Source organism: Schistocerca americana, chromosome 2 (genome assembly GCF_021461395.2).
Source record: "Schistocerca americana isolate TAMUIC-IGC-003095 chromosome 2, iqSchAmer2.1, whole genome shotgun sequence".
Classification (NCBI taxonomy): Eukaryota; Metazoa; Arthropoda; class Insecta; order Orthoptera; family Acrididae; genus Schistocerca; species Schistocerca americana.
In genome coordinates, this window is record NC_060120.1 from 180,465,344 (window position 1) to 180,492,049 (window position 26,706).

The 26,706-nt window shown below is 40.2% G+C and overlaps 1 protein-coding gene across 12 annotated transcripts in view; it reads left to right on the plus strand.

The window, feature by feature from the left end:
• Positions 1-634: 634 nt before the first annotated feature.
• Positions 635-26,706, plus strand: part of LOC124596602 (protein bric-a-brac 2-like) — a 528,908-nt gene continuing 502,836 nt past the window's right edge. For 6 of the 12 annotated variants that reach the window (XM_047135815.1, XM_047135810.1, XM_047135816.1 and 3 more), the window contains exons 1-3: positions 637-895; positions 7,902-8,014; positions 10,497-10,682. In XM_047135815.1, coding sequence (XP_046991771.1) covers positions 886-895; positions 7,902-8,014; positions 10,497-10,682 — 309 coding nt within the window. In that variant the 5' untranslated portion in view covers positions 637-885. Of the gene's footprint in view, positions 896-1,720; positions 1,837-7,901; positions 8,015-10,496; positions 10,683-26,706 lie in introns of those variants that run through there. The other 6 variants (XM_047135809.1, XM_047135808.1, XM_047135806.1 and 3 more) reach the window with 5 other exon arrangements.

Below are 26,706 nucleotides of genomic sequence, written 5' to 3' on the forward strand. Positions count from 1 at the left end.
AACAAGCAGGCTAATGAGTCGTACGGGCCAGATTCAGCCCCACAGCCAAAATATTAATTATTAAAAAATTTCGTAATAACAGCTGATTAGCTATACGTTTTCGCTGAAAAGTTTGAATTAATAAAGTCCACAGACCATAGAGTGTTTCCTTGACCTTGGCATCGTCGCAGGCAAGATATAGAACAACAGCCAAAGAAATACTTATCAAAGTAACGAGAAAATAAGTCTCAACATAGGTATTAAATAGTTCATACTGCGCTGAATTGAATTCGTCATTAATAGATAAAAGTAGTACCGCCGCATAATAAATATACCTAGTCTATTTATGGTAGCGGTTTTTCATGTATCGATGGCGAAATCTCTTTCGTTCCAGAATGATCAAGCGTTCATAAACATTGTTGTGAAATTAAAGCTATTGCTGAAATTACCAAACCGCAACTGCAAAAATGACGACTACGCAATGTAGAGAACTTAAAAAGATAACGGCAAGCCCGTTTCTTTTAGCATACCTAAGTAACTTATTGTTTTACTGTTTTGTAGCGGTATAATCCACGCGTACTTATGTGACAGCTGGTGTCTAATTCGATAACAAGTTAAAATTTCGCGGCAGACCGGTGTTTGGTGTTAAAGATTCTGTATGCCGAAAAAAATCAATCCTGGTCTTATATTACTGTGGTGTAAACTTAATTTAATCTAACCCAAAGACTTTACTTTTCGAGTTATTTTTGGATTATTGTTGCACCGCTTAATAACGGAAAATTGTCGTGTACTGTATGTCCGCCTCCTGGAGCGTTTTAGTCCTTTGTGATTATTTATTGACGCCATTTTGTTTGTTTGATGACCGTAGGCTAGTGGATTTGAAAGTCAAGAACGCTTGAGGCGTCAATGAAGAAAAGTGAGTTCCATGCATAAACAATTTTTCAGATTTGCTGTATTAGCGCTAAGATAAAGGCGTGATTTCAAGTTACATTCGTCTTATGAAACAAAATGAGTTATGGGAATTTACATTGTGATTTTTTCGACGAAGCAAAATTTGTTGTGATGAAAACACATTTAACTCGTTTGTTTATCTCTTGATGTCACACGCCCACAAACTATCCTGTGTAAAACTTGTGTAATTTTAGGGCCTACCGTGCGATTTAGCGTGCAGGTATTTATTTATGTTTGCCGGTTGTACCTTTCTCGGTCATTGATTATCTGAATAGACGAAGTTGGTTACAGCTTTTTGTTGTTAATGGTTCAATTCATTGTAGTCGTCTGAAGAAGCAGCGATCGGAACCGTAGCAGATTGTTCACAATGTATGACAGCAAGCTGCGCCCGTGAATCGTGTTGTGTCGATACATGAACAGCGTCGTACACAAGAGAGAGTAACGTTGTTAATTGACGCCTATTTTAAAGTGTCTGCAAGTCGTCGAGCATTTATTGCCCAATCTATTTACTGAATTGTACTGCTGTATATACATAAGCCCGCCTTGTCTGTTGTCTATACTTTTCGATTTTGGCATAAACTTGATCAATTTAATCGGTAGTGTGCAGAAGGGGGTGGTTATTACTGCTGTCAGTTCTAAGCAAAAACCATGTTGTCAACTGCCTGCTACTGCCAGTGGTTTGAGAGCAACCCCATTTTGGAAAATCCATCAGTCTTACCGTGTAATACACGGAAGGGAATTATTCATGTCGATATTCTATTGACGAATGATTGTTGGACTGATACGGAAGATGTAGATCTACTTTAAAATAAAATTTCAGACATTACATTGAAAATAGTAGGCTCAATTTTTTATGTCAGCTAACGAACTTTTATTGAAAAGAATGTGGCGCACGACAAGTGCGAAGTGAGTTTCAGTGGGTGCAGAATTGTGTTAGGATTACTACTTTCCGCCCCCCCCCCCCCATCTTCTCCTATCCTGTGAAAATAAAAATGCTAAAACAAGTTGTCTCTTCTTTTAGAATATCTCACAAACGAAGTTAATTGCTGGATAATTGTTGTTTACCTTGGTGATTTGAGTGACTAAAAATAGTACAACTTAGGTTAGGTTAGCCTCTTCCAGAATATCATGGTTTACTGGTTGGATATGCAGTAGAAGGCATGTAATGTAACCTACTTCACAAAGATGCACTTCTGCCATGACAACCTCCTCAGTCACCTCTGTTAGTTCATTTTACTACAGAAGGTGATTTAAAGCAAACTTTCATTCATCTGGGTGTTATGTTCCTCACAAGTTACCTTGTTGAGGAGACTGCACGTGTTGAAATACCATTCCTTGGAAGACACAACATACAGATTCATTATGTATTTTTTACATAGATTGTTACATGTGTCTTCCCATGGACCATTCCTGTACTACCTCATGGACTATTGGGCGATTGTTTAACCAGAAGATATTGTAACAGTATCAGTGAAGAACAAATTGGTGTATTTGTGTTGTTTTACTCTCTCCCCCATTAATCTAAAATAATTGTATTTGCTGTTTGTTGTAATAAGGTGGGTGGTAAGTTACTGTAGTTAGTTATGTGCACTATATATCAATTTGCGTCATAAATCATAATGATGTGAAATGAGTCATTTTACATTCAAATTGCAAAATAATTTGTACATGTGATTACATGATCAAAATTTCAAAGGTTTTTTTTAATACCCAAAAGAAGAAAAGGTTTACAGATATGAATTACTAATTCCTACCCACCACTTTTTACTCATTACAATAGTAGAAATTCTTCTACGGGATAGATGATGTTATCAAGGAGAAGTTCTGTTTGTTTTCAAATTTTACTTAACTATTGTGAGACATTTTTTGCTTTAACACTGTGCCCATTTTTTCAAGCTGAAAACAACCTTAATGTGGAGTACTGCTTGTCATTTTTCCTTCTGATATTGTAATTATGTACATCATTGCTCCTTTTAAATTGTAATGGAGTATTTATTACAGACTTCACAAGGGAATAAATATACTGTGAAGCAGCAGTCAGAATGCCCAACCCAACTTCTGAAACAGATGTCTACAAGACAATCTTGATTAAGAACCACATATTATTCTTACAGTACATTTTTGAGCAACGAAGAATTTCTTTCTTACAGATGAATTACCTCAAAACGTCAACTTACTTATTTGTATTCCCCCAAGATTTGCAATGATTCTAAGTCGAAATGTGACTGAACTAAGTCGTTTTAGGAGTTCCAAAATGTGCTTTTTCCAGATTAAATTGTCTGTGATATGGAAACCTAAGAATTTTGAAGTTTTTTACTGTATTTGTTATTTCCTCACCGTGTATTAAACTTATCGGTGTTGTGGTACTCCAAGATTTGTAGAACTGAATATGGTTCCGTCTTTTTAAAATTGACATTGAGACCATATGCAGAAAATCAATCAACAAAATTTTTAAGAACCATGTTTACCGTTTCTTTTGTTTCTGTATGTTTACTTGGATTGGTTACGAAACTAGTGTCATCTGCAACAAATAGCATATACGAGGAATAATAGTGGACATAAGATTGAACCATGGGGAACCCTGTATTTGATTTCTTCCCAGTCAGAAGTATTTAACTGGACTATATTGGTGGAATTTCTAAGTACAGCTTTCTGCATACTTTTGTTCAGATCATCCATTGGTTGGCTATTCTATCAGTCCCATAAAGCTTCATTATATCTAAGAGAATACTGTGGTTCACACGGTCAAATGGCTTAGTAAGTCACAGAAAATATCCCCCGGCTTGATTTTATTATATAATGCTTGAAAAATTGGGTGAGTTTACATGTGAATGGCATTCTCAGTAGATCTGCTCTACTGAATCCAAACTGATTTGCTGAGAATATTATAGTGGCCCAGGTGAGATACTATTCTAGAATACATCACATTCTCAAAAATTTTGGAAAATGATGTCAGCAGTGAAACAGGTCAGTAGTTATTGTCATCTCTTGTATCACATTTTTAAAATAGGGGTCTGGTGACTGCATATTTCAGTCTCTCTGGAAAAATGCCTTGAGTTAGTTATGATTTTAGGTAAGCTGATTGTATGGGAACAAATATTTAGTGCTCTTTGAGAGACAGTATAATTTTCTTAATTTCAGAAGAAGAAGTTGGTGATGTATTCATAAGACTGAATTGTATGAGAGTTACGTTTTCAACACACTAAGCAGTGATTTGTCTCTTGAACTGTTTGTCGCCAGGGTAGCAAGTTCTAGAAATCAGGGAATTTCAATTGTGTCAGGGAAATTTGGAAGAAAAAGCAACACTGGAAAAATCTAATTTTGGTCTCAGTAGATGAAATGGTTTGTTTACTGAGATGTGATGCATCGTCGCTTGCTGGGTGCAGCTGAGTATGTATGCTGCTTCCCTATTCCCTCATTATCCTTACTACTTCTCCCCTTCCTACCAATCCCCTTAGCTTGCAGTCAGTGCTGACACCATTTTTTGGTGCTAGCCTAGCAGCTACCTACAAGAGGCAAGGAGGCGAGGAGCAGTTTGTTTGAATTTGAATCTTCGAGATTGTTGACGCAGCGGCTGGAGATGGCGGTCATGTGTGCATGAGGTGTGTCTGAGTGATTGTGTGAATGTGTGTGTGCTCTTGTTTTCTGACAAAGGCTATGGCCAGAAATTAAATTGTGATGTCTTTTCTATGTCCCTGTCTGTGGCTCAGCGATCATCTTCACAGTGAGTTGCTACCTACCCTCATTTGTATTGATTCTCAGAGTATTTGTACAAGTCTGTTGAATGGATTGATTCACTTCGGTCTCATTTCATGTCTGTGACACATGAATAGCTGCTCACATGATTGGATTTCTGCGACTGGCCCAAACCGCAGACTTTTTCTGTGGGCATCTCTAATGGATCGGACCTGCAAATCTGTAACCCATCGTTTCCCACTAATGTGCAGGCCCTGACAATCGGATCTAGTATCAGCGATCTGCTGGCAGGCCGGGTCTGCTTGTGTGTGGCATAATGCAGCGGATTTTCGTGGTTTATCTGTGGACCCAGAATAGAGACACTGCTTGGCAGGCCAGAGCCCACGGGCGTTGGGTTTCAGGAATTGTGACTTTCTCACCACAAGTACGTTGTACAGTGTGGCATTTTACAGACATTTTATTTAGTGTAATACATTTTGGCACTTTGAAAATAGTTTATGTATTACAAAATATGGACGATAAGGAGAAGAAATTGTGGCAGTCACTGTGGTTTGTATGCTGTGTACTCATATATTTCTCGAATGAAAAATCACACAATACCCTGTAAAATAACACATATAACACAGCCGGTAATAACCAACAATAACAAACATAGTAGAGCCAACATTTTATTGGCGGTCTCCTATAGTGTTGGTTTACACAACTCTTCACTGCCTTGTATACTTGTTTCAAGAGGCTTACTTTTATCTGAGATTATTTCTGAAATCGGTGAATGTATTTTAAATCTGTCTTGCGACTCCAAAGAAATGCATATTTGTGTCATCTTATGTGTTTTGTTTTATTGAAATAAAATAACAACTGGTCTTAATGAAACACACATACCATTTGACTTGCCTTCTCCATCTAAGAACAGTCCATTACAAAGATGTTGATGTTGGTACTTAAGATTTTTGCTTACATGGGGGGAAATACAGAAGTCCTTACTTTCTTTATGTCTTTACTTACCGTACCCTTAAAATCTCAAAATTTGTCATGGAAAAATGCTAAAAATTGTCTGGAAATCAGGGAAATATCAGAAAATTTCAGTTGGGGGAACTTGTGACACTCTGTTCCCGATACTTTGTACTTCGTGTAAGAAATGATTGTTAAATATGTTTGCTACCTGTGACTCATCATTTATAGCCCTTCCATTCAGTTCAATAGTGACGTCGTCCTTTCTGTGGCTGGTTGCCCTGCCTCTCATTTCACTATACCCCATATGCCCTTAATTCTGTTTTTATAATTACTGATTTCTGACATTATGTGAATGTTCCTTGATTTTCTAATAACCTTTTTTAGTAATTTTGAGTTGTTTTTGCAGTGTGCAACTACTACAGGATTTCTGCTTGTTCATGCCTACGTTACCCATTTTCGTTTCATAAGATACTTTAATCCTAGTGCTCGATGATTTTTTACACGGGTGTTTAATATACCTTCTGATTAGGTTATGTGGAAAGCTATTTTCAAATACTGGTATGAATTTATCATGGAATAGATTAAATTTTATGTTAGCATTTGGTTCAATATCAATTTCATCCCTTGTAAAATATTCTTAAAAACATTTTTCCTGGAGACATTAATTATTCTAACTTATTTCCATTGAGGAGTAGCCATACTTTGAGGCACTGTTATTTATCCTGACTGTGCATCATGATCAGAGGGTGCATTTGTTACTGGGTAGACAGTTAATTTTTTACTTCGAGTTTCATCACAAGAAACATTTTTGAAAGAAGTCACTGTAACAGAAGACCCCTACAATAATGCACAGAAAAGTAAGGTTAGCGTATTCCTCCAGAATATAAGAGAATTGAGTAATAAGGTAGAAGAGCTTCTTGCCTGCTTGCAATATTTAGAGGAAAAGATAGACGTCCTGCGTCTGTCTGAGCACCACATAACCACAGGGTTAGATAAGTCACATATAAAAGATTACAGTCTAGCAGCTTACTCATGTAGAACTAACATGGGAAATGGAGGAGTTATTGCATATACTAAGACAGAACACAAATTTGAAAGCATTGACACAAGTAGATTTTGTAGTGACCAGCACATAGAAGTGTGTGATTGTGAATTAAAGCTGAAAAACAGTTCACTTTTAATTGTAACAATACATAGAAATTTGAATTATTTATGAGGAACCTGGATTCCTTACCGTGCTGTCTGTCAGACATCAGCAAGCGGTTAAGAGTCTGTGGTGACTTCAATGTGGATTTTCTAAAGGATTCTGATAGGAAAAATGATTTGGAAATCTTATTTGAATCCTACAATTTGCTCTCAGTAGTTAACTTTCCGACATGGGTGGATAAAGACAGTAAGTCCCCAATTGATAATATTTTCTTTGATGAGGTGCAAAGCAAGGAAATAACTGTGTACCCAGTAACAAATGCTCTCTCTGATCATGATGCACAGTTAGGACAAATGACATAGTGCCCTACAGTGTGAATACAACTCAGTGGAAGTCAGTCAGAATCATTAATGACTACAGGACAAATGTTTTTGGAAGAGTAGTTTACAAGAAACAACCTGGGATGAAATTTATAAAGAACCAAATACCAAGATAAAATTTAATCTATTCCAAGATAAATCGATATCAGTATTTGAAAATAGCTTTTCGCATAAGCTAATCAGAAGGGACATTAAACAGTCATGTAAAAAACCATGGATCACTAAGGGGATTAAAGTATTTTGGGAAAGGGAAATGTATCTTTTGGCAAGAACAAGCAGAGACCCTGCAGTAGTTGCGCACTACAAAGACTACTCAAAATTTCTAAGAAAAGTTTTTAAAAAATCAAGAAACATGCACATAAAGTTAGAAATCAGTGCATCTGATAACAGAGTTAAGGCAATATGGAACATAGTGAAGCAAGAGACAGGACAACCAACCACAGAAGAGGATAACGTTACTATTGAATTGAATGGAAGGGTTATAAGTGACAAGTCACAGGTAGCAAATGTACTTTATAATCATTTCTTAAACGCAGTGGAAAGCATGGGGACCAACAATTCAAGAGAAAGATCACAACAATATGTGGAAGAATTAATTCTTATAAAATTATGTCATGAGAATGTACCACCAGCTTCTACTTCTGAAATTAAGAGGGTCATACATTCTCTCAAGAGTAATAGTTCTTCTGGTTTTGATTGCGTTTCCAATAAAGTGCTAAAGATTTGTTCCCATATAATAAGTCCGGTATTGTCTGAAATATGTATTGCATCACTAATTCAAGGCATTTTTCCAGAGGGACTAAAATATGCCATTGTTAAGCCCCTCTTTAAAGAAGATGATAAGAGAGACGTCAGTAACTTCCGGCTGATTTCACTGCTGACATCATTTTCCAAAATTTTTGAGAAGGTGATGTATTCTAGAATAGTATCTTGCCTTGGCAACAATAAAATCCTCAGCAAATCACAGTTTGGGTTTCAGAAGGGTTGCTCTTCTGAGAATGCCATTTACATGTTCACACATCAGATATTGCTAGTGTTAAATAACAAAAGAGCACCGGTAGGTATTTTCTGTGACCTGTCCATTTGATTGTGTGAATCATAAGATACTCCTAGGTAAATTGAAATTTTATGGGATTGATGGTACAGCCAACCAATGGATCATGTCATATCTGATCAAAAGAATGCAGAAAGCTGTACTTAGTAGAAATTCAACCAGCAAAATCCAGAGACATAATTCTATCTGGGGAGAAATCATGTATGGGGTTCCCCAAGGCTCAGTCTTAGGTCCACTACTGTCCTCATATATGTAAATGATCTACCATCTAATGTACAACAAGCAGAATTAGTTCCTTTTGCAGATGACACCAGTATTGTAACCACTCGCAGTATACATACAGAAATGGAAGAAATTGTGAACGAAGTTCTCAAAAGTATCCTTGACTGGTTTTCTGCGGGTGGTGTCACCCTGAATTTCACAAAGACACATCATTTTCAGTTCTGCATCTATAGGGGTACTGCACCAGTGATAAGTGTAACACATAATGATGAAGTAATACATAGGATGGGAACTTCAAAATTCTTAGATGTCTATATTGATGAGAATTTAAATTGGAAAAAAAACACAGTTTGGAACTCATAAAGCAACTTAGTTCAGCCACATTTGCACTTAGAAATATAGCAAATTTTGGGGAGAGAGAAATCAGTAAGTTGACATATTTTGATTATTTTCATTCAGTAATGTTCTGGGGTAACTCATCTTTGAGAAAGGTCTTCATTGCCCAAAAACTTGCTATAAGAATAATATGTGGTGCTCACTTGTGATCATCTTGTAGACATCTGTTTAAGGAGTTGAGCATTCTAACTACTGCTTCACAGTATAGTTATTCCCTCATGAAGTTTGTTCAAAATAATCCACTACAGTTCAAAAGGAACAGTGAGGTACATAATTACAATACTAGAAGAAAAAATGATATTCATTACTCAACATTAAGGTTTTCTTTAACACAGAAGGGGGTGCACAATTCTGCAACAAAAAATGTTTACCACTTACCCAGTGATATAAAATGTCTAACAGACAGTAAGGTAAAATTTGAAAATAAATTGAAAAACTTTCTCCTTGACAATTCTTTCTATTCCATAGAAGAATTTCTATGTTTGTAATGTGTAAATTGCTAACTCAATCTGTATATCTTGTTTTCATTGTTTTTGGAGGGAGGGGATTAATTATATTGCGATGTTTAGAGTACAAATAGATGTACAAATTAATTTGCAATATGAAATTAAAATTACTCATTCCACATCATGACGATTTATTGTGGAAAATGATCCATGGAACACGAAAGTAACTAACTAACTTAGGGTCCTACTGTCTTTAACCATCCATATTGGAAAGTTGATTACTGAAATCAAATTATAACATCCAAATGAGATTTCTAGATCATTTTTCCTGTCAGAATCCTTTATAAAATATGCATTGAAGTCACCTCAGAGTGTTAGCTGATTGCTGCTGTCTGACAGCAGACTAAGAAATCTAGTTTCCTCACAAACATTCCAAAATTTCCCAGTGGTGGGCTGTATACAATTACAATTAAAAGTGAACTGTTTTTCAGTATTAATTCACAAGTACACAATTCAATGTGCTGATCAATACAAAGTCTACTTACCTCTATGTTTTGAACTTGCATTTTGTCTTAATATATGTAACAAATCCTCCTTTTTTTTTATTAGGTCTGCATGAGGAAACTGGTGGATGTAATATTTTATATGTAACTTATCTAATGTGTGGTTTTGTGGTGTTCAGGCAGGTGCAGGATGTCTTATCTTTAAAGAGCTCTCTAAATTTTCCAATATATTGATGAAATAAACTGACCTTACTTTTCTCTGCATTCTTAAGCATTTTGTTGAGCTCTTCTTTTAGTTTGACATCTTTCAAAACAGGGTGCCTGAATCCTGATCCTAACCTAAAAATGCGTGCCTCTCTGGCGCCAGTAACCACATTGATCTTACTTTGTATGTTGGTGACCTCCCGTATATTATCTGCAAGAAGCTCAGCCAACTGATGTTTCCGTCTCCTATTCGGCTGTACCTAGATGTTACGACAATATGGTACATGAGCTTTGTCATGACCATGTATTAATATTCAGCTTTACCTAAATATTACAACAAAATTGAGTAGGCCTAACACTATGTCTTACAGTATATGAACCATTTAATGGATGGAAAGTTTTCACTTTAAGTACTGAATGACCTTTCTTTTTTAAAAAATAGTGTGTTGTATATTTAGTAACCATGAAGTGTTTATAATGAAATGAATGATTGTAGTTGTGTTAATGCAGACGAATACTTTAAGAGTAAACCAAACTTAATGCACTTATAATTTTTTGCTGAAGATGGGTAGCAGTCAGCAGTTCTCACTCAGGTGGAATAATTACCTGAACCACATAACTGGTGCCTTTGACACATTGAGAAATGATGATGAGTTGGTGGACGTAACACTGAGCTGTGAAGGCAAGCGCATTAAGGCTCACAAGATGTTGCTGTCTGTCTGCAGTACTTATTTTAGAGATCTGTTCAAGGTAAGAAATCTACAGCTTGAAAACAATAGTAGAAGACACGGCTTTCAGTACTTTTCATTTGGAAATTGTACAAAGAAATAATTGCTTTTATGATTCTTTATGAGCTTTTATTGGTAATTTTATTTGTGAGGTACCAAAGAGAGCAATAATCAGGGAGGTTCCATTCTAACAATTTTATCAATGCTTCTTTAGCTGTTTGTTTGGGTGATGTTAAGACTTATTACTTAAAAGTGTCTGCCACTTGACTTTTTCCATCATATCTGTTACTATTTTGTGCTTCTAAAACTATTCTGTGGTCATTCACATCGCTCTTCATTTTGTGCCCTTGAAATACATTATGCATCTGAACTATAGGGGTTGTTTTACACATGTAAGCGGCTTACCAGATGGTCATCTAGGCCAGTGATTCAAAGGCTGTCAATCACTTTATCTGAAATGGACCTGTGTAATTGGTCTGCTTCATATCGCCACACATTGTTACTCTTAAGAACCTATGACATCATTTGTGGCTCATTGGTTATGTAGTCATAGTGTAATACTTTTTTATGTGAACAATATAAGGAAAAAGATAGATTGCTACTTACCATGGAGATGAAGTGTCAAGTTGCAGACAGGCACCCATTAGCTTTTGGCCATAGCCTTCATCAGAAAAAGAAACATAAACACACATTAATTCACACAAGCAAGCACACACCTCACACATACATGACCACCATCTCCAGCAGCTTGGCCCGCAATGCAACTGTCACTTGGAACGGAAGCAACAATGTGGAGGGGGCAAGGAAGGGAAAGAGATAGCATGGTACTGGTGGTGGAATGGAACAGTGCTGTCTGACAGAGCGTACAGGTACTAGGATGCCAACAGGCACAGAGTTGGGAGGCTACGGGTGGGGAGGGAGGGGAGCAGAAATAAGGAATGAAAAAGGAGAGGAGCGGAGAAGGGGAAAGACGGGCAGATGAGTTGGCAGTGAGTGACACACAAAGAGGGTGGCGGATGAGAATAGGGAGGAGGTGATAGGATAGAGGGGGTGGAAACTGTTGAGTGTAGAGTGTGGGGACGGTATGTTACCGTTGATTGAGGGTGGGATAATTTCGGGAGCGAAGAAAGTGTAACTCCAATCTGTGCAGTTCAGGGGAGGAACCAGGTGGCTTGTGTAGTGAAGCAACATCCTAGTCCGTCCTGATGCCATTCACATTCCCAACCCCTTCCCACAGGGATCATCCCTGTGAAAGACCCAGATGCAAGACCTGCCAAATCCACCCGCCCAGCCCTTCCTATTCCAGTCCTGTCACAGGCTTACCCTACCCCATCAGAGGTCAGGCCACCTGTGAAAGCAGCTGTGTCTTGTAGCAGCTCTGCTAGAATCGTTGCACAACTTTTTTTATTGATATGACTACCAGCAAGCTGTCCACAAGATGAACGGCCACCACCAAACTGTGGCCAAGAGCAAAGTAGATCACCGTGTGGCACATCATGCAGCTGAACATAACATGCTTCATTTCAATGACTGCTTCACTATTGAAACCATCTGGATCCTCACCTCCACCATCAGCTTTCCTGAACTACGTAAATGCGAGTTATCCTTACAACACATCCTCCGCTTCCGAAATTATCCCGACCTCAGTAACATACTGTCCCCACACCTGGCACCCAACATTCTCCACACGATCTGTCCTATCACCTCTTCACTACTCTCATCTCTCACCCCTTTTTTGTGGCTCTCTCTCTGCCATCACACTCAACAATCTTTCCCCTTTTCCATTAATCTCCTTTTGGCCCCCCCCCCCCCCCTCCCTTTTTGTTCCCCTTCCCGATCCCCTCCAGATTGTTGCTTCCGTTCTACATGGCAGTTGCATTCTGTTCTGAGCTGCCTGAGATAGCGGTCGTGTGTGTGAGGTATGTGCTTGCTTGTGTGAATGAATGAATGTGTGTGTGTGTGTGTGTGTGCGTGTGTGTGTGCGTGTGTGGTTTTTTTTTCTTTTCTGACGAGGGCTGTGGCCGAAAGCTAATGTATTAAGTATGTGTCTTTTAGTTGTGCTTGTCTGCTGCAACTTAACAACTTAATGTATTATTTTTACAGTCTGTAGCAATCATTTTTTGAAAAGTATAAGATGCAGACTGATGATTCTTCTTATGATTTGAATAAATCATTAGTATGTTTTTTTACAGATAGTGTAAATACTGTTTTTCACCTTTTGTTGTCTGCTTTGAAACATGGTCTCTTCAGTCTAAAAAGGAGGAGGAAGAGGAGGAGAAGAAAAATGAATAAGAAGAGTTTTATTATTTTGATAAATCTGTTGTTCAGGAGGAGTGTGGAAGGTAAAATTGAAGTCTTTCATATAAAATATCCATAGGAAAGAGAAGCATTAGTAGATCTGTGACCTTGACAGTAATGTTTGGTGCCTTTTGTGACATTGGGAAGTGGCACCATTTAACGTTTCAATAAAGGAAACAAAAAATTTCAAATGTGTGTGAAATCTTGTGGGACTTTACTGCTAAGGTCATCAGTCCCTAAGCTTACACACTACTTAACCTAAATTATCCTAAGGACAAACAAACACACCCATGCCCGAGGGAGGACTCGAACCTCCGCTGGGATCAGCTGCACAGTCGATGACTAGGAAACCAAAACAAATGGGTTGTCAGGAGAAATAATCAAACCACACATAGAAAAATTAAAATAATGTATGCAGAGAGAAAAGAAGTATAAAATCCAGAGGCCACTGAAATGCCATTTACATCAAGCAGGAAAGCTGCTTATGAGGACGCGACTTATATGTACCGATACAATATACAGAAAGTTGAAGGTTCTAATTTCAATCTGAGGCTCTCAGAATAAACTAAATGTAGTAGTTAGCATCTAAGTAAATAGAAATGGTTAACAGGCATAACTGGATTCAAACTGACTTTTAGAATTCAGAAAACTTAATTTTACTACAGTGTGTGGTAAGCAAAAAGCTGCCTTGCTTCAGTGTGGTGGAGGGGGTGAGCGGTTGGGGCATTGTATGTGGTGACTTACAGCCTGATTTTGAATAACTTTTTGAAATTATGAAGCCTACAGGGCTAAGCACAGACTGAGACCTACACAACTCTTCAAGAAAACCAGTCATCCACTGCAAGAGGGAGTGGGGGATAGAGGCACATTTTGCCTTGCTCATTCATCTTCTTTATCTCCTGAAACTCTACTGCTAACCGATTGGCTATCGGGGAGGGGGGGGGGGACAACTACCACCATGCTCTTTCATCTTTTATGTGATCAAATAGTCCATCACCAACCACGTTGGCTGTGAAAATAACTGTATTATACGTAGCCAAGGTAAGCTAAGGATACCATAATTCCAAAGAACAACAGATCTCATGCAAAGTGTAGTTAAGTAAGGAATTGATCTATAGAGAGTAGGCAGTAAAAGGATTTGCATGTAATGTATTTTAAAAGTGTAGACACAAGTAAGAATGTAAATAAAAAACAGATATAGTAGCATAGCTGACGCCATGCACCTTATCATATTTGCATGTCTGCCAGATTTCTCAGGGGAGAACGACGGTTCAATCCCATCTCCAGCCATCCTGATTTAGGTTTTCCGTGATTTCCCTAAATCATTTCAGGCAAATGCCGGGATGGTTCCTTTGGAAGGGCGTGGCCGATTTCCTTCCCCATCCTTCCCTAACCCGAGCTTGCGCTCCGTCTCTAATGACCTCGTTGTCGACGGGACGTTAAACAACACTAACCTAACCTAACCTAACCAGATTTCTCAAAACATACACTGCGCACATATTACTTAACCACTTACAACCTTGAAACTTCCTGACATTAAAACTATGTGCTCCAATATGGTACCTTGCCTTTTTCAGGTAATTCTGTTTCTGACTAAGCTATCCATACAAGACTCGTAAACTGCCCTCACAGTTTTACTTTCTGCACTACCTCTTCTACCTTTCGATAAAGGCTTACAGTTTCATTGGAAGGTCTCAACTTGTCGAGAGTGGCACATGCAAAAGAGATTGAAAACTTTACTAGCTTTCAGAATAAATCCTTTAAGGTTCTAGACCACACACACACACACACACACACACACACACACACACCCCTGCGCGCACACTTACATTGTACCAGCTGTTGATGAGGTGCAGCACACAATGAAGGTGATGTGTAGGAGAGAATTGAAAGGGGGTGACAGGACATAGGGAGCAAAAACTGTTGGGTAGAGGGTGTGGAAACAGAAGATTACCAAAGTTACAGCACCAAGAGGATTACAGGAGTGAAGGATGTGTTGCAAAGATAACTCACATCTAAGTAGTTCAGAAAAGCTGATGTTGGATGGAAGGATCCAGATCTCCCAGGTCGTGAAGCAGATTTTGAACTCAAGCATGTTGTGCTTAACAGCGCTTTATGCCACTGGATGGTAAGCTTTGTTCTTGGCTACAGTTTGGTCGAGGCCATTCATTCACATGGACAGTTGGTTGGTGGTCATGCCTAAATAAAATGCTGTGCAGTGATAGCAGCACAGCTGATATATTACATGGCTGCCTTAACGTGTGGCCCTGCCTCTGATGGGACATGATAAGCCTGTGACAGGACTGGAGTAGTGGAAGTGCTTGCAGGCGGAAGTGTCATAGCAGACACAGACCAGGAGGTTGTGTAGGTGGGATTGGTGATGAAACACCACTTTAGGAGGGGTCGGAAGGATCTTGGACAGGATGTACCTCATTTGTGGGCATGATGACAGATAATTAAACTTTGGTGAAGGATCTGGTTCACTTTATACTGAGTGACAAGAGGGTGGGTGCAGTCCTTTGCAGCTGACTATTGGAGTGGTAGGAGGATTGACAGTGTGTGAGAATATGGCATGATAAATCTGCTTGCGGGTTAAGTTTGGGGGTGGGGGTGAAGCACACGTGTGGGAAGGCCTTCAGCATAATGGCCATCCACAAGGAGGCAGCCTGTATGAAAACAATTTTTTGGTATGGGAGGGGTGACATGTCAAAAATGCAGGTACTGTTGGTGGTTAGTAGCGTTAATATGGACAGAGGTGTGGATGGAGTCATCACAGAAATGGAGGTCAATAACTGAGGATGGGGAGGACCAGGTGAAGTGGTTGGGGAAGAAGGTGCTGAGGTTGTGGAGGAATGAGGATAGAGTGCCTTGGTTCTGAGTCTTGATGTTAGAGATGTAATAAATCAACCTGAAACAGATAAGGGGTTTGGGTATTTGGGAGATTGGGAAGGTTTCCTTTGGATGGCAAATAACTTAAACAGGTTGGCATAGGAAGGTACCATGCAGGTGCCCATGACTGTGCTGCAGATTTATTTCCATACTTGCCCCTCAAAAGAATGGTAGTTGTGAGTGAAGGTATAGTTGGTAATGTGTATGAGTAATGAGGAGACGAATTTAGAGTTGGAGTGGCATTGGGAAAGGTAGGGTTTGATAGTCGCATGGCCATGAGCATGAGGGACGTTAGTATATGGGGAGGTGGCATCAACTATTGAGGAGTAGGGATGTGGTTGATAATGGGTTTGAAATGCTTCAGAGTCTGTGAAGAAACTGGTTTGTATCTTTTAATGTGATAGTGTAGGCTTCCTACAATTGGATGGAGATGTTGGTCAACGAGAGTGGAAATTCTTTCAGTGGGAGCACAATAACCACCTACAGTGGGGTGTCCAGCATTTTTCGGTTTGTAAATTTTGGGAAACATTTAGGAGGTGTGTGTGTGTGTGTGTGTGTGTGTGTGTGTGTGTGTGTGTGTGTGTGTGTGTGTGTGTGTGTGTGGAGAGGAGGAGTCAGACAGCTGACAGAAGTCTTCTGTCAGGTAGTCACTTCAGTTCATCATGGCAGTGCCTTTGTCTGCAGGGAAGGTGTTTAGGCCAGGATCTGTTTTGAGGTTACGAATGGCTGTCCTTTCTCCTATTATGAGGTTTGTATTCTTGGAAAGGGACCAGGGGAAGGATGGTAAGGTCATGTTGGAGGTAAGGAATTCATGTAAGCCGACCAGGGGGTGGTTAGGTTGGAGAAGATGGTCATGGTTGGATGATGAAATGAACTGGGAGAGGTGAAGTTCAATGTTGGTATTAGGTTGACTTTGATTGGAGGGATTGGTAGCAAAGAAGTGTTTCCGCTGCAGGGATTAGAAGGAGAGTAGGTCTTTGGTGAGTCCAACATGGTTAAACTTGGATATGGGGCTGAAGGTGAGGCCTTTGGATAGAAATGAAACTTACACAGGATTGAGTTTTTTTAGTGGAAAGTTTACCTGCAGTGTTTTGGTATTGTTCAGTTTCTGGATTTTGTGGAGTGTTGGGAGGGAGTTGAGGATGTGAAAGATCGAAAGGGTTGGCAAGGCAGGGTCCGGGTACTATGAGGGGTTGACTTGGGGTGATTCACAGTGGGTAGGATAGGTGTTGATGAGTTGTAGAATGTCAACAAGTTTGATAATCAAAATATCCACGGGTATACTGCCGGTCTACAGTGTCCAACGGGCCCGTTGGACGCTGTAGACTGGCAGTACACCTGTGGATATTTTTACTATCAAATACCCCCAGGAGAAACTCAAGAATCACAACAAGTTTGATGATTTATGGAGATGGTATCAGGAGTGCTCTTCCAGTTGTTGAATAGCAAGGATTTCAATGTGTTGGTTATGTAGTGGGGGTTGCACAATAACAGAATCTTGCAGAAGGAGAAATGTTTTTATGGAAAAGCTAGCAAAATTTTAATTGTCTTTTTGTGGTTGCCGCTCAACGACTCAACGCCTCTGCAATTCAGTGAGTGGTCTCCTTTACTCGTAAATAGTTACATTCTGCCAGAACTTTTCGTGGTTGCCGTATGACGACTCAACACCTGTGCCATTCAGTGAGTGGTCTCCTTTACTCCTAAATACTTACATTCTGCCAGATTTTCCTATATATTTACAAACTTATTTGTGACTAATAAAAAAAGACTAGTAAGTGAGGTAAAAGTACCACAAGGTATCTTCATCTGATAAGTCAAAACATTATGACCAGTGCCCATTGCGACGTTGGATGCCATCTGGTGATGTGGGCACATGATGTGCTAACAAAAGTATATACACAGAGCAGACATGGACGGGGGATCACTCTAGCAAAGATATGGGCTGCAAATGGGGAAAACTATTGAGATAAGTGACTGACAAAGGGCAGATTATTATTACGCAGAGTCTGTGAACTAATATCTCAAAATTGGAAAAGGTGGTTGAATGTTCATGTGCTACTGTCGTGAGTATCTACAGAAAGAGGTAGAAGGACCTTGAAACTATCACTAGGCACTAAATGGCTGGATGTCCACGACTCTTCACAGAACGTAGGGTTCAGTGGCTTGTGTGCTATGTAAAGTAGGATATATGGTGATTTGTGGCATCTCTGCTGAAATAGCGTAATGGTGGTGCATGGACAAGTGTTTCAGAGTACACCATTTATTGTACATCATTGAACATGGTGCTCTGCAGCGGACCACCCCTATGTGTTCACATGTTGACCCAATGACATTGTCAATTATGATTGCAGTGGGCATGGGACCACCAGGATTCAACCGTCGATTAATGGAAGCATGTTGGCCCTTTGGGTGAATCACATTTTTGATCCACAAACACTGCCATCAAGATGAGCGGCGGCTCGAAACATGCAACAGGTCACAGAGGCAGGATAGTTGGACACAGGATGGTGGGAGTAGTATTTGTTACGGTAGATATTCTCTTGTGCTTGCATGAGACCTATGGTAGTAATTGAAGACATGTTGACAGCTGCGAACCACCTGCATCCCTTCATGCTTGATGTCTTCGCCAATGACGATGTCATCTTTCAGCAGTATAACTGTCCATATCTCGGACCCTGAACCGCGCTACAGTGTCGCATTTATGTCTCGGTGACCAGATTCGCCTAATGTAAATCCTATGGAACCCATGTACCGTATTTACTCGAATCCAAGCCGCACTTTTTTTCCGGTTTTTGTAATCCAAAAAACCGCCTGCGGCTTACAATCGAGTGCAAAGCAGGCGGAAGTTCTGAAAAATGTTGGTAGGTGCCGCCACAACTAACTTCTGCCGTCGAATATATGTAGCGGTACACAGGCATGCTTTGTAGGCACAAAGATAAATACTGCCGCCAAAACCTCTGCGTCAGTAAATAAATTAAAAAAAAAGGTGAAAGATGAGCTTTTTTTTTTCTCCGCCCCGAGTTTAGACCACTGCATTTTAATACATTATCCAACGAAGTAAATACAAATTCCGTATTGTTCATCTTCGAATGTAGCAGAATTTCAATGTACTATGAAAATCCGACTGGCAAGACTGTTTGGGATGTTTGTCAATATGGCCAAGTCTACGTTCTGAATTTTTTCGTGCCTGTGAGAAGAGATGGTTGCTAATACGAACCTGACGAAATGTGAATCACATGCAGTATTCTCTTCACCATAAGAAAGAATACGAATGTAAACATTTGGCCATGTATTCTTTCGTGTTTGCTGCTATCTCATTTAAATCCTGTATGCCTAATAAACTACGAAACTAGGGTGAGACAACAGCAAATGTGGAAGAATATACATATAGTGTCATGTTTATATGCGTATTATTCTTATGTCTAATAGTGATACAGTCAGAAATGAAGACGGCAACTGACTAGATTTTTAAATCTAAGATGACTCTAATTTCTGTGCAGAGTTTGATGTACTAAAGAAGCGGCCGCAAAGATTTTCAAACGGAGAGAAATTTTCGCCTAACTCTCGTTCAGAACATCTTCTATCATACGCAGTCTATTATTTGGTTCTTGTTAATCATTATCAAAGAAAGCAGTAGTGTAAGTAACAACAAATAGCAGTCTCTTGCCATTGTTTTGCTAATGAGACGATTCCTCTCTTTTTTTTTTTTCTTAAAATTGTAAGCGGCGATAGCGCGCACAAAAGCAAGCCATGCCGCGAGCGGCGACAGGCCGTAAACACACACTATCAGAATGCAACAAACAATGCATGACACAGTACAGTAATGCATTTTCAGCTTAGAGTGACGTAAACACCTATAACAAAGAAAACGGCACTTATCAGATCGAAGCAAAATAAGCAATTGATTCAAACCAGACGAAGCACGTGAAAAAGGAAGGGTACCCGTATAAATGCGGACGGAGCGCCTGACGCACAGCAATGGCTACCTGGTAAAGCTTAACTGCTAAGCTTACGACTCAAACCAAGCTACTGTAGCTGTATCGTCATTCATTCGACCTAAATTGTGTCTCGTATTACAATGGACCAACTTTGTTTCGGTTTGGAGGTGTGGCCTAAAACTTCTCTCTCCCCTCGAATTTCGAGTCTCAAATTTCACGTGCGGCTTAGATTTGGGATTTTTTTTTTTCCTTTATTTCGAGTCTCATTTTTCACGTGCGGCTTAGATTTGAGTGCGGCTTAGATTCGAGTAAATACGGTAGGTGCTATCAGGTGCCATCACCATGTACGCAAATCAGCTGCCCCTTATTTATGCAAATTACATGACCTACGTAGATATCTAATGCCATATACCTGCACAAACCTACCAACAAACTGTCGGATCCCTGATATGCAGAATCAGTGACATTTTTCGTTCCAGAGACAAACAAGCTATTAAGCAGGTGATCACAATGTTCTGTCTCATCGGTGTATGTTCTGAATCTGACTTACCTATTCATTTGTATGGAACATTCTGCAGTAAAATTAACACGTGTTTTAATCTAAATTATTGTTAAATGTAGAAATATAAATTGTTTTAAAACCAGATCCTTCCTTCATTTATGTTCCAGATGAACATAATAGAGTACAAAATCACTGATGACCAACTTGTCACTTTCCATGTACAGACATGCATTTACGAGGTGCATTCAAGTTCTAAGGCCTCCGATTTTTTTTCTAATTAACTACTCACCCGAAATTGATGAAACTGGTGTTACTTCTCGACGTAATCGCCCTGCAGACGTACACATTTTTCACAACGCTGACGCCATGATTCCATGGCAGCGGCGAAGGCTTCTTTAGGAGTCTGTTTTGACCACTGGAAAATTGCTGAGGCAATAGCAGCACTGCTGGTGAATGTGTGGCCACGGAGAGTGTCTTTCATTGTTGGAGAAAGCCAAAAGTCACTAGGAGCGAGGTCAGGTGAGTAGGGAGCATGAGGAATCACTTCAAAGTTGTTATCACGGAAGAAACTGTTGCGTAACATTAGCTCGATGTGCGGGTGCGTTGTGTTGGTGAAACAGCACACGCGCAACCCTTCCCGGACGTTTTTGTTGCAGTGCAGGAAGGAATTTGTTCTTCAAAACATTTTCGTAGGATGCACCTGTTACCGTAGTGCCCTTTGGAACGCAATGGGTAAGGATTACGCCCTCGCTGTTCCAGAACATGGACACCATCATTTTTTCAGCACTGGCGGTTACCCGAAATTTTTTTGGTGGCGGTGAATCTGTGTGCTTCCATTGAGCTGACTGGTGCTTTGTTTCTGGATTGAAAAATGGCATCCACGTCTCATCCATTGTCACAACCGACGAAAAGAAAGTCCCATTCATGCTGTCGTTGCGCGTCAACATTGCTTGGCAACATGCCACACGGGCAGCCATGTGGTCGTCCGTCAGCATTCGTGGCACCCACTTGGATGACACTTTTCGCATTTTCGGGTCGTCATGCAGGATTGTGTGCACAGAACCCACAGAAATGCCAACTCTGGAGGCGATCTGTTCAACAGTCATTCGGCGATCCCCCAAAACAATTCTCTCCACGGTCTCGATCATGTCGTCAGACCGGCTTGTGCGAACCCGAGGTTGTTTCGGTTTGTTGTCACACGATGTTCTGCCTTCATTAAACTGTCGCACCCACGAACGCACTTTCGACACATCCGTAACTCCATCACCACATGTCTCCTTCAACTGTCGATGAATTTCAACTGGTTTCACACCACGCAAATTCAGAAAACGAATGATTGCACGCTGTTCAAGTAAGGAAAACGTCGCCATTTTAAGTATTTAAAACAGTTCTCATTTTCGCTGCCGGTGGTAAAATTCCATCTGCCGTATGGTGCTGCCATCTCTGGGACGTATTGACAATGAACGCGGCCTCATTTTAAAACAATGCGCATGTTTCTATCTCTTTCCAGACCGGAGAAAAAAAATCGGAGGCCTTAGAACTTGAATGCACCTTGTATTTTCATTTGGTTTTACAGCCACTAAGAATTTGTTGAAGTTTAAAATTGGGGTTCCACAAGGACTGTAGTCATCTTATCAAAATTAAAAATTTATCCTCATCATCTGCAAATGTGTTCCAGCTTCTAAGCCATTATTTAGTGATACCTATAGCATGGGAAGTTAACATTAAATGTATGCAGGTGTAAAATAATGTGTAAATTGTAACAGCATAATCACAAAACTAGTAATATCATCAAAAACTTTCAGATAATCCCATTAAATCTTTCTAGCATATATACAGGTGTGAAAAACGTTTCTGTAATCACCAGGTATTCATTTTGGCGTATGCATGCATCAACTGACAGTTTAGCTCCTGCAAACAGATATAATCATAAACACACAATGCCTGCAAAATCGTTATGGAGATTTTTGTTGATTGGTGTTTGTGTATCAAGAAGTAAAGTTAGCTGTATGTTCTAATTTATCTCCTCCTGTCCACAGTCGCTTACGTAACAGCTAGAGTGCAGCCATTAAAGAAAATAACCTTATTTTGCATTTTATGTTGTGATAAGAGGAGTAGACATAAGTTGATAAATACCTATCTGATGAAACTGGCTTGATATCTGTTATTGGTGAGAGGTCTGCATCATATTTCAAACTCTAGAACGAAATACTGGTGGTTAGCACTCAACTTTGAATACAGTGTTAAAATTTTTACGTTAACTGGTTGAAGAATTCTGACAAATCAGTTCACAGCATCCATCTTACTACTATTATAATCATGACTACTAGCTTTGTACCAGCCTTTATATAAAAAGTATCAGTCGGTTAAATCTAGTACGTTATTAGTGTTTGTTATTTTGTTAGTGTTTGTTATTTTGTAAAATATAATGAAAAATCACGTATTCACAAAACTTAAATGGGGAACTAAGTGTAGCATTAATGAAGAACATATTTGAAATGGGGAACTAAGTGTAGCATTAATGAAGAATATATTTTTAATGATTCATTTTCTTTTATTTTAATAGTTTTATGTAAAATGTTGTAAAAGAAAAATTTTAATCATTCATTTTTTAAAACCACGGATTCCATCTATAGTGGACTGATGGAAAAAAAGCAGCACAAAAATATAATTAATGTAGAGTATTCGGGAATACTTAAGTGATTAATATTGCAAGATCACAGGTTGATGTAAGCACAAGATAAGCCATTGCAAATGTGAAGAGGATTAATAACCGGTGTAACTGCCAGAATGTTAAATGTAAGCATGCAAATGTGCAAGGATTGTGTTGTACAGGTGCTGGATGTCAGTTTGTGGGAGAGTTCCATGCCTATTACACTTTGTCAGTCAATACAAGGACTGTTAATGCTGTTTGTGGATGACGATAGAGTTGTCATCCGATAATATCCCATAGGTGTCTGATTGGAGACAGATTTGGTGATGGAGCAGGCTGAGGCAGCATGTTGACACTCTGTAGAGCATGTTGGGTTACAACAGTGGTATGTGGGAAATGTTATCCTGTTGGATAATACCTTGTGGAATGCTATTCATGAAGGCAGGTAGAATCACCAGATTGACATACAAATTTGCAATCACGATGCGTGGGATAACCAAGAGAGCGCTCCTGCCGTTGTACAAAATCACATCCCAGACAATAACTCCAGGTGTAGGTCCAGCGTGTCCAGCACGCAGACAGTTTGGTTGCAGGCCCTAACCGTCACACTGCCATTGCTGGCGCTGAAGCAGATCCAGCTTTCATCAGAAAACACAACAGACTTCCAGCCTGCCCTCCAATGAGCTGTTACTTGAAACCACTGAAGTAACAAATGACAGTGGTTTGGTGTCAGTGGACTGCATGTTACAACATATCTGGCTCAGAGCAGTCCTTGAAGTAACCCATTTGTAACAGTTCACTGTATCACTGTGGTGCCAACTGCAGCTCAGATTGCTGTTGCAGTTGCAGTATGATGCGACAGTCGTAAACTGAAAATGACGGTTTTCCCTCTCAATAGTGCCATGTGGCCATCTGGAGTCCCGTCTTCTTGCGACCGTACATTCTTTTGACTTCCATCCCGAATAGTCGTGTACAGTAGCTACATTCCTTCTAAGTCTTTGTGCACTGTTGCAGAAGGAACATCCAGCTTCTTGTTTCTGTTCAGAAAGGCATGGAAAGGTGTGTGCCAATGAGATGGAGGCCCATCCTGCTGAAGGGGAAAATGGAGAAATCAGCAGTCAGTTGTGGCAACTAACACAACTGCAACACATCCAGGTACACGGAACTTGACACCAGCTGCTTGATGAAAAAAAGGCTCCATGCACCTTTGTCTTGGATGTGGCACAGAAGACATCCACTTTTGGTGAATCCCTTTCTAACTCCACATGGACATGTGACAACTCAGTACCTTACAACACAAATTGTGACAATTCATATTTCTCAATGGATGGAAAGTCGCTTCATTTGTGAATATCAGTGTCCTACAGTCATCATCATATTCAATAGCTTGCTGCATTTGGGCACAAAACTCCATTCGTGAAATGGAAACGCTGCTGCAAGACAAACCCTGCTGTTTTCTGTGGACTGCCTGTTTCACGTCTTGCACAAATGGTTGATTTCTGTGGGCTGTGCAGAAAACTCTGTCTCAAGCACTCCATTACTCTGAGACATGCACCTCGTGCTTTTCCCTTTAAGCAGACAACCAGTATCATGAAACTGGTGAAACAAATGCAAAACACTCTTTTGACCAGGTGCAGGTTTTCTGTATTCATGTACGAATGCACACTGAATGTTCATGACTGACAAACACTTTGCATATTGTAATGCATTAACACTCATCTCCTGCATTTCCACTATTTTGTAGAGTGCCATCCCAGGCCTGCCGTCCAGCATGCAAATGAGTCACGAGATGGACTGTTTAAACTTGACAAGCATGTATATCTTTTCAGATGTCAGCTGTCTCTGTACATGATAAACTTGTCAATAAACAGTACTTTGCTTTGGAATTCGATGAATCATGTAGGCTAACCCTGTATTTTGATTACCTTCATGTACAGAGGTTTAAATACTGAAGTTTTATTACTTCATACAAAGAACTGTCTTTAAAATCAGAGTAAAAGTTCAAAAAACTAAAATTTTTATTTGAATAATTGGCAGCAACATTTTACAGTATATTACAAAAATATCTGTTGTGTTTCACGTGTATCGTATTGTATCGTATGTGAACCGGGGGCCTAGAAATGATGGAGAGGCTCCGTTCCCGCCGCAGCCGCAGAGGTTCACAACCCCACGATGACTACCACAGTTCACTTCACCCCTCCGCCGCCCCACACCGAACCACTCTTTCAGGGTTAAGAGTTTTTTTGTGGTTCGGCCCCCAGTGGATACTCCCCCGCCCCAGGGAACGTCTCACACCAGACGAAAGACGAGTGTAACCCCTATGTTTGTGTGGTAGAGTAATGATGGTGTATGTGTACATGGAGAACTTGTTTGTGCAGCAATCGCTGACAAAGTCTAGCTGAGGCGAAATAAGGGGAACCAGTCCACATTCGCCGAGGCAGGTGGAAAACCGCCTAAAATCCATCGACAGACTGGCTGGCTCACCGGACCTCGACACAAGTTCGCTGGGCGGATTCATGCCGGGGACCAGTTGCTCCTTCCCAATCTGGAAAGCCATGCGCTATCCGGGCGGGCTGTCCCACGTGTAACAAGATAGATGAGTGCTCTGGAACAAATCAAATTACTATAGAAAGTTTAAAACTGAAATATATTTATTTACAATATATTCAATATAAAGCATACATAACTTCGTATCCTGTGGGCACCTCTCTCTCTCTCTCTCTCTCTCTCTCTCTCTCTCTCTCTCTCTCTCTCACTCTTCTTGGTTATCAATATTAACTAACAGTTATAGGAGGACTGGCATCATGGTGATTCATAAAGTTCACACTGCACAGTCATCCATATGCCCTGTGTGATCAGATAGTAGTAGGATGATAACCTGAAGATAACCTGAGGACAGTCTGAGGTTTAGCTCTAAGTGTGTTGGCACAAAAAGATCAATTTCAGCTACAGGCAGTGATGTTATGCAAATTTGGGGTCCTGTGATGGCATGCATAGAGCCACCTGGTGAGCCCTCTCTAGTAGCAGCTCACAGTGGCTAATTTAAATGTTTCTTCTGCGGAGGTGAGAGAAGTGTGCAACCTGCCAAGTGCATTCAATGAAGACACCATCAATACCACATTCCTCCTCCACAAAATGGCACTCCATCGTTGCTTAGTGTGGGTGCGGGTGACGACAGGGTGTTGGGGGGTTACAAGACAGAAAACAGTATATTGGACTCACCAAAATGAAACAATAATACCATCCCCAAAAGAACGACAGACTTGATCCCAACTGTGTATTGTCACAGATATAAAATAACAAATAATAATAGAAAAGACCCGACTCTTCATGGGGAGTTATCACAATAAGACAGTTCTAAAATGTGAAGATGTTCATTGACTATACCAAGTCCATCTGCAAGAGATAGGTCAGCTAGAAGAGGCATTGGCCATGGCTGCTGGGGTGGCAGCTCTGAGTAGTTCCTAGGCTAGCTGCGACTTCTGGTGAAGCTGTTCTGCAGGCTCCCCGAACGGGTAGCAGTCCCTGGTGGCCGTTGGTAGAGACATGGTGTTGTGTTGTGTTGTGGCCACCAGTAAATATTTGTGTTGACAACACAGATAACGTAGGTTTCCTGGTGAATGTATGCCCTGTGATGCAGGCATCCTGTGTAGGTTGGACAGGATGTGAGATGCCAGTGCAGAAGGCACTACGATGTATGAAGTGGGTGGCCACAGCAGACGATGCCATGGTGCTGCTGAAGGAGTTGGCTGTGGTACAGTGGCAG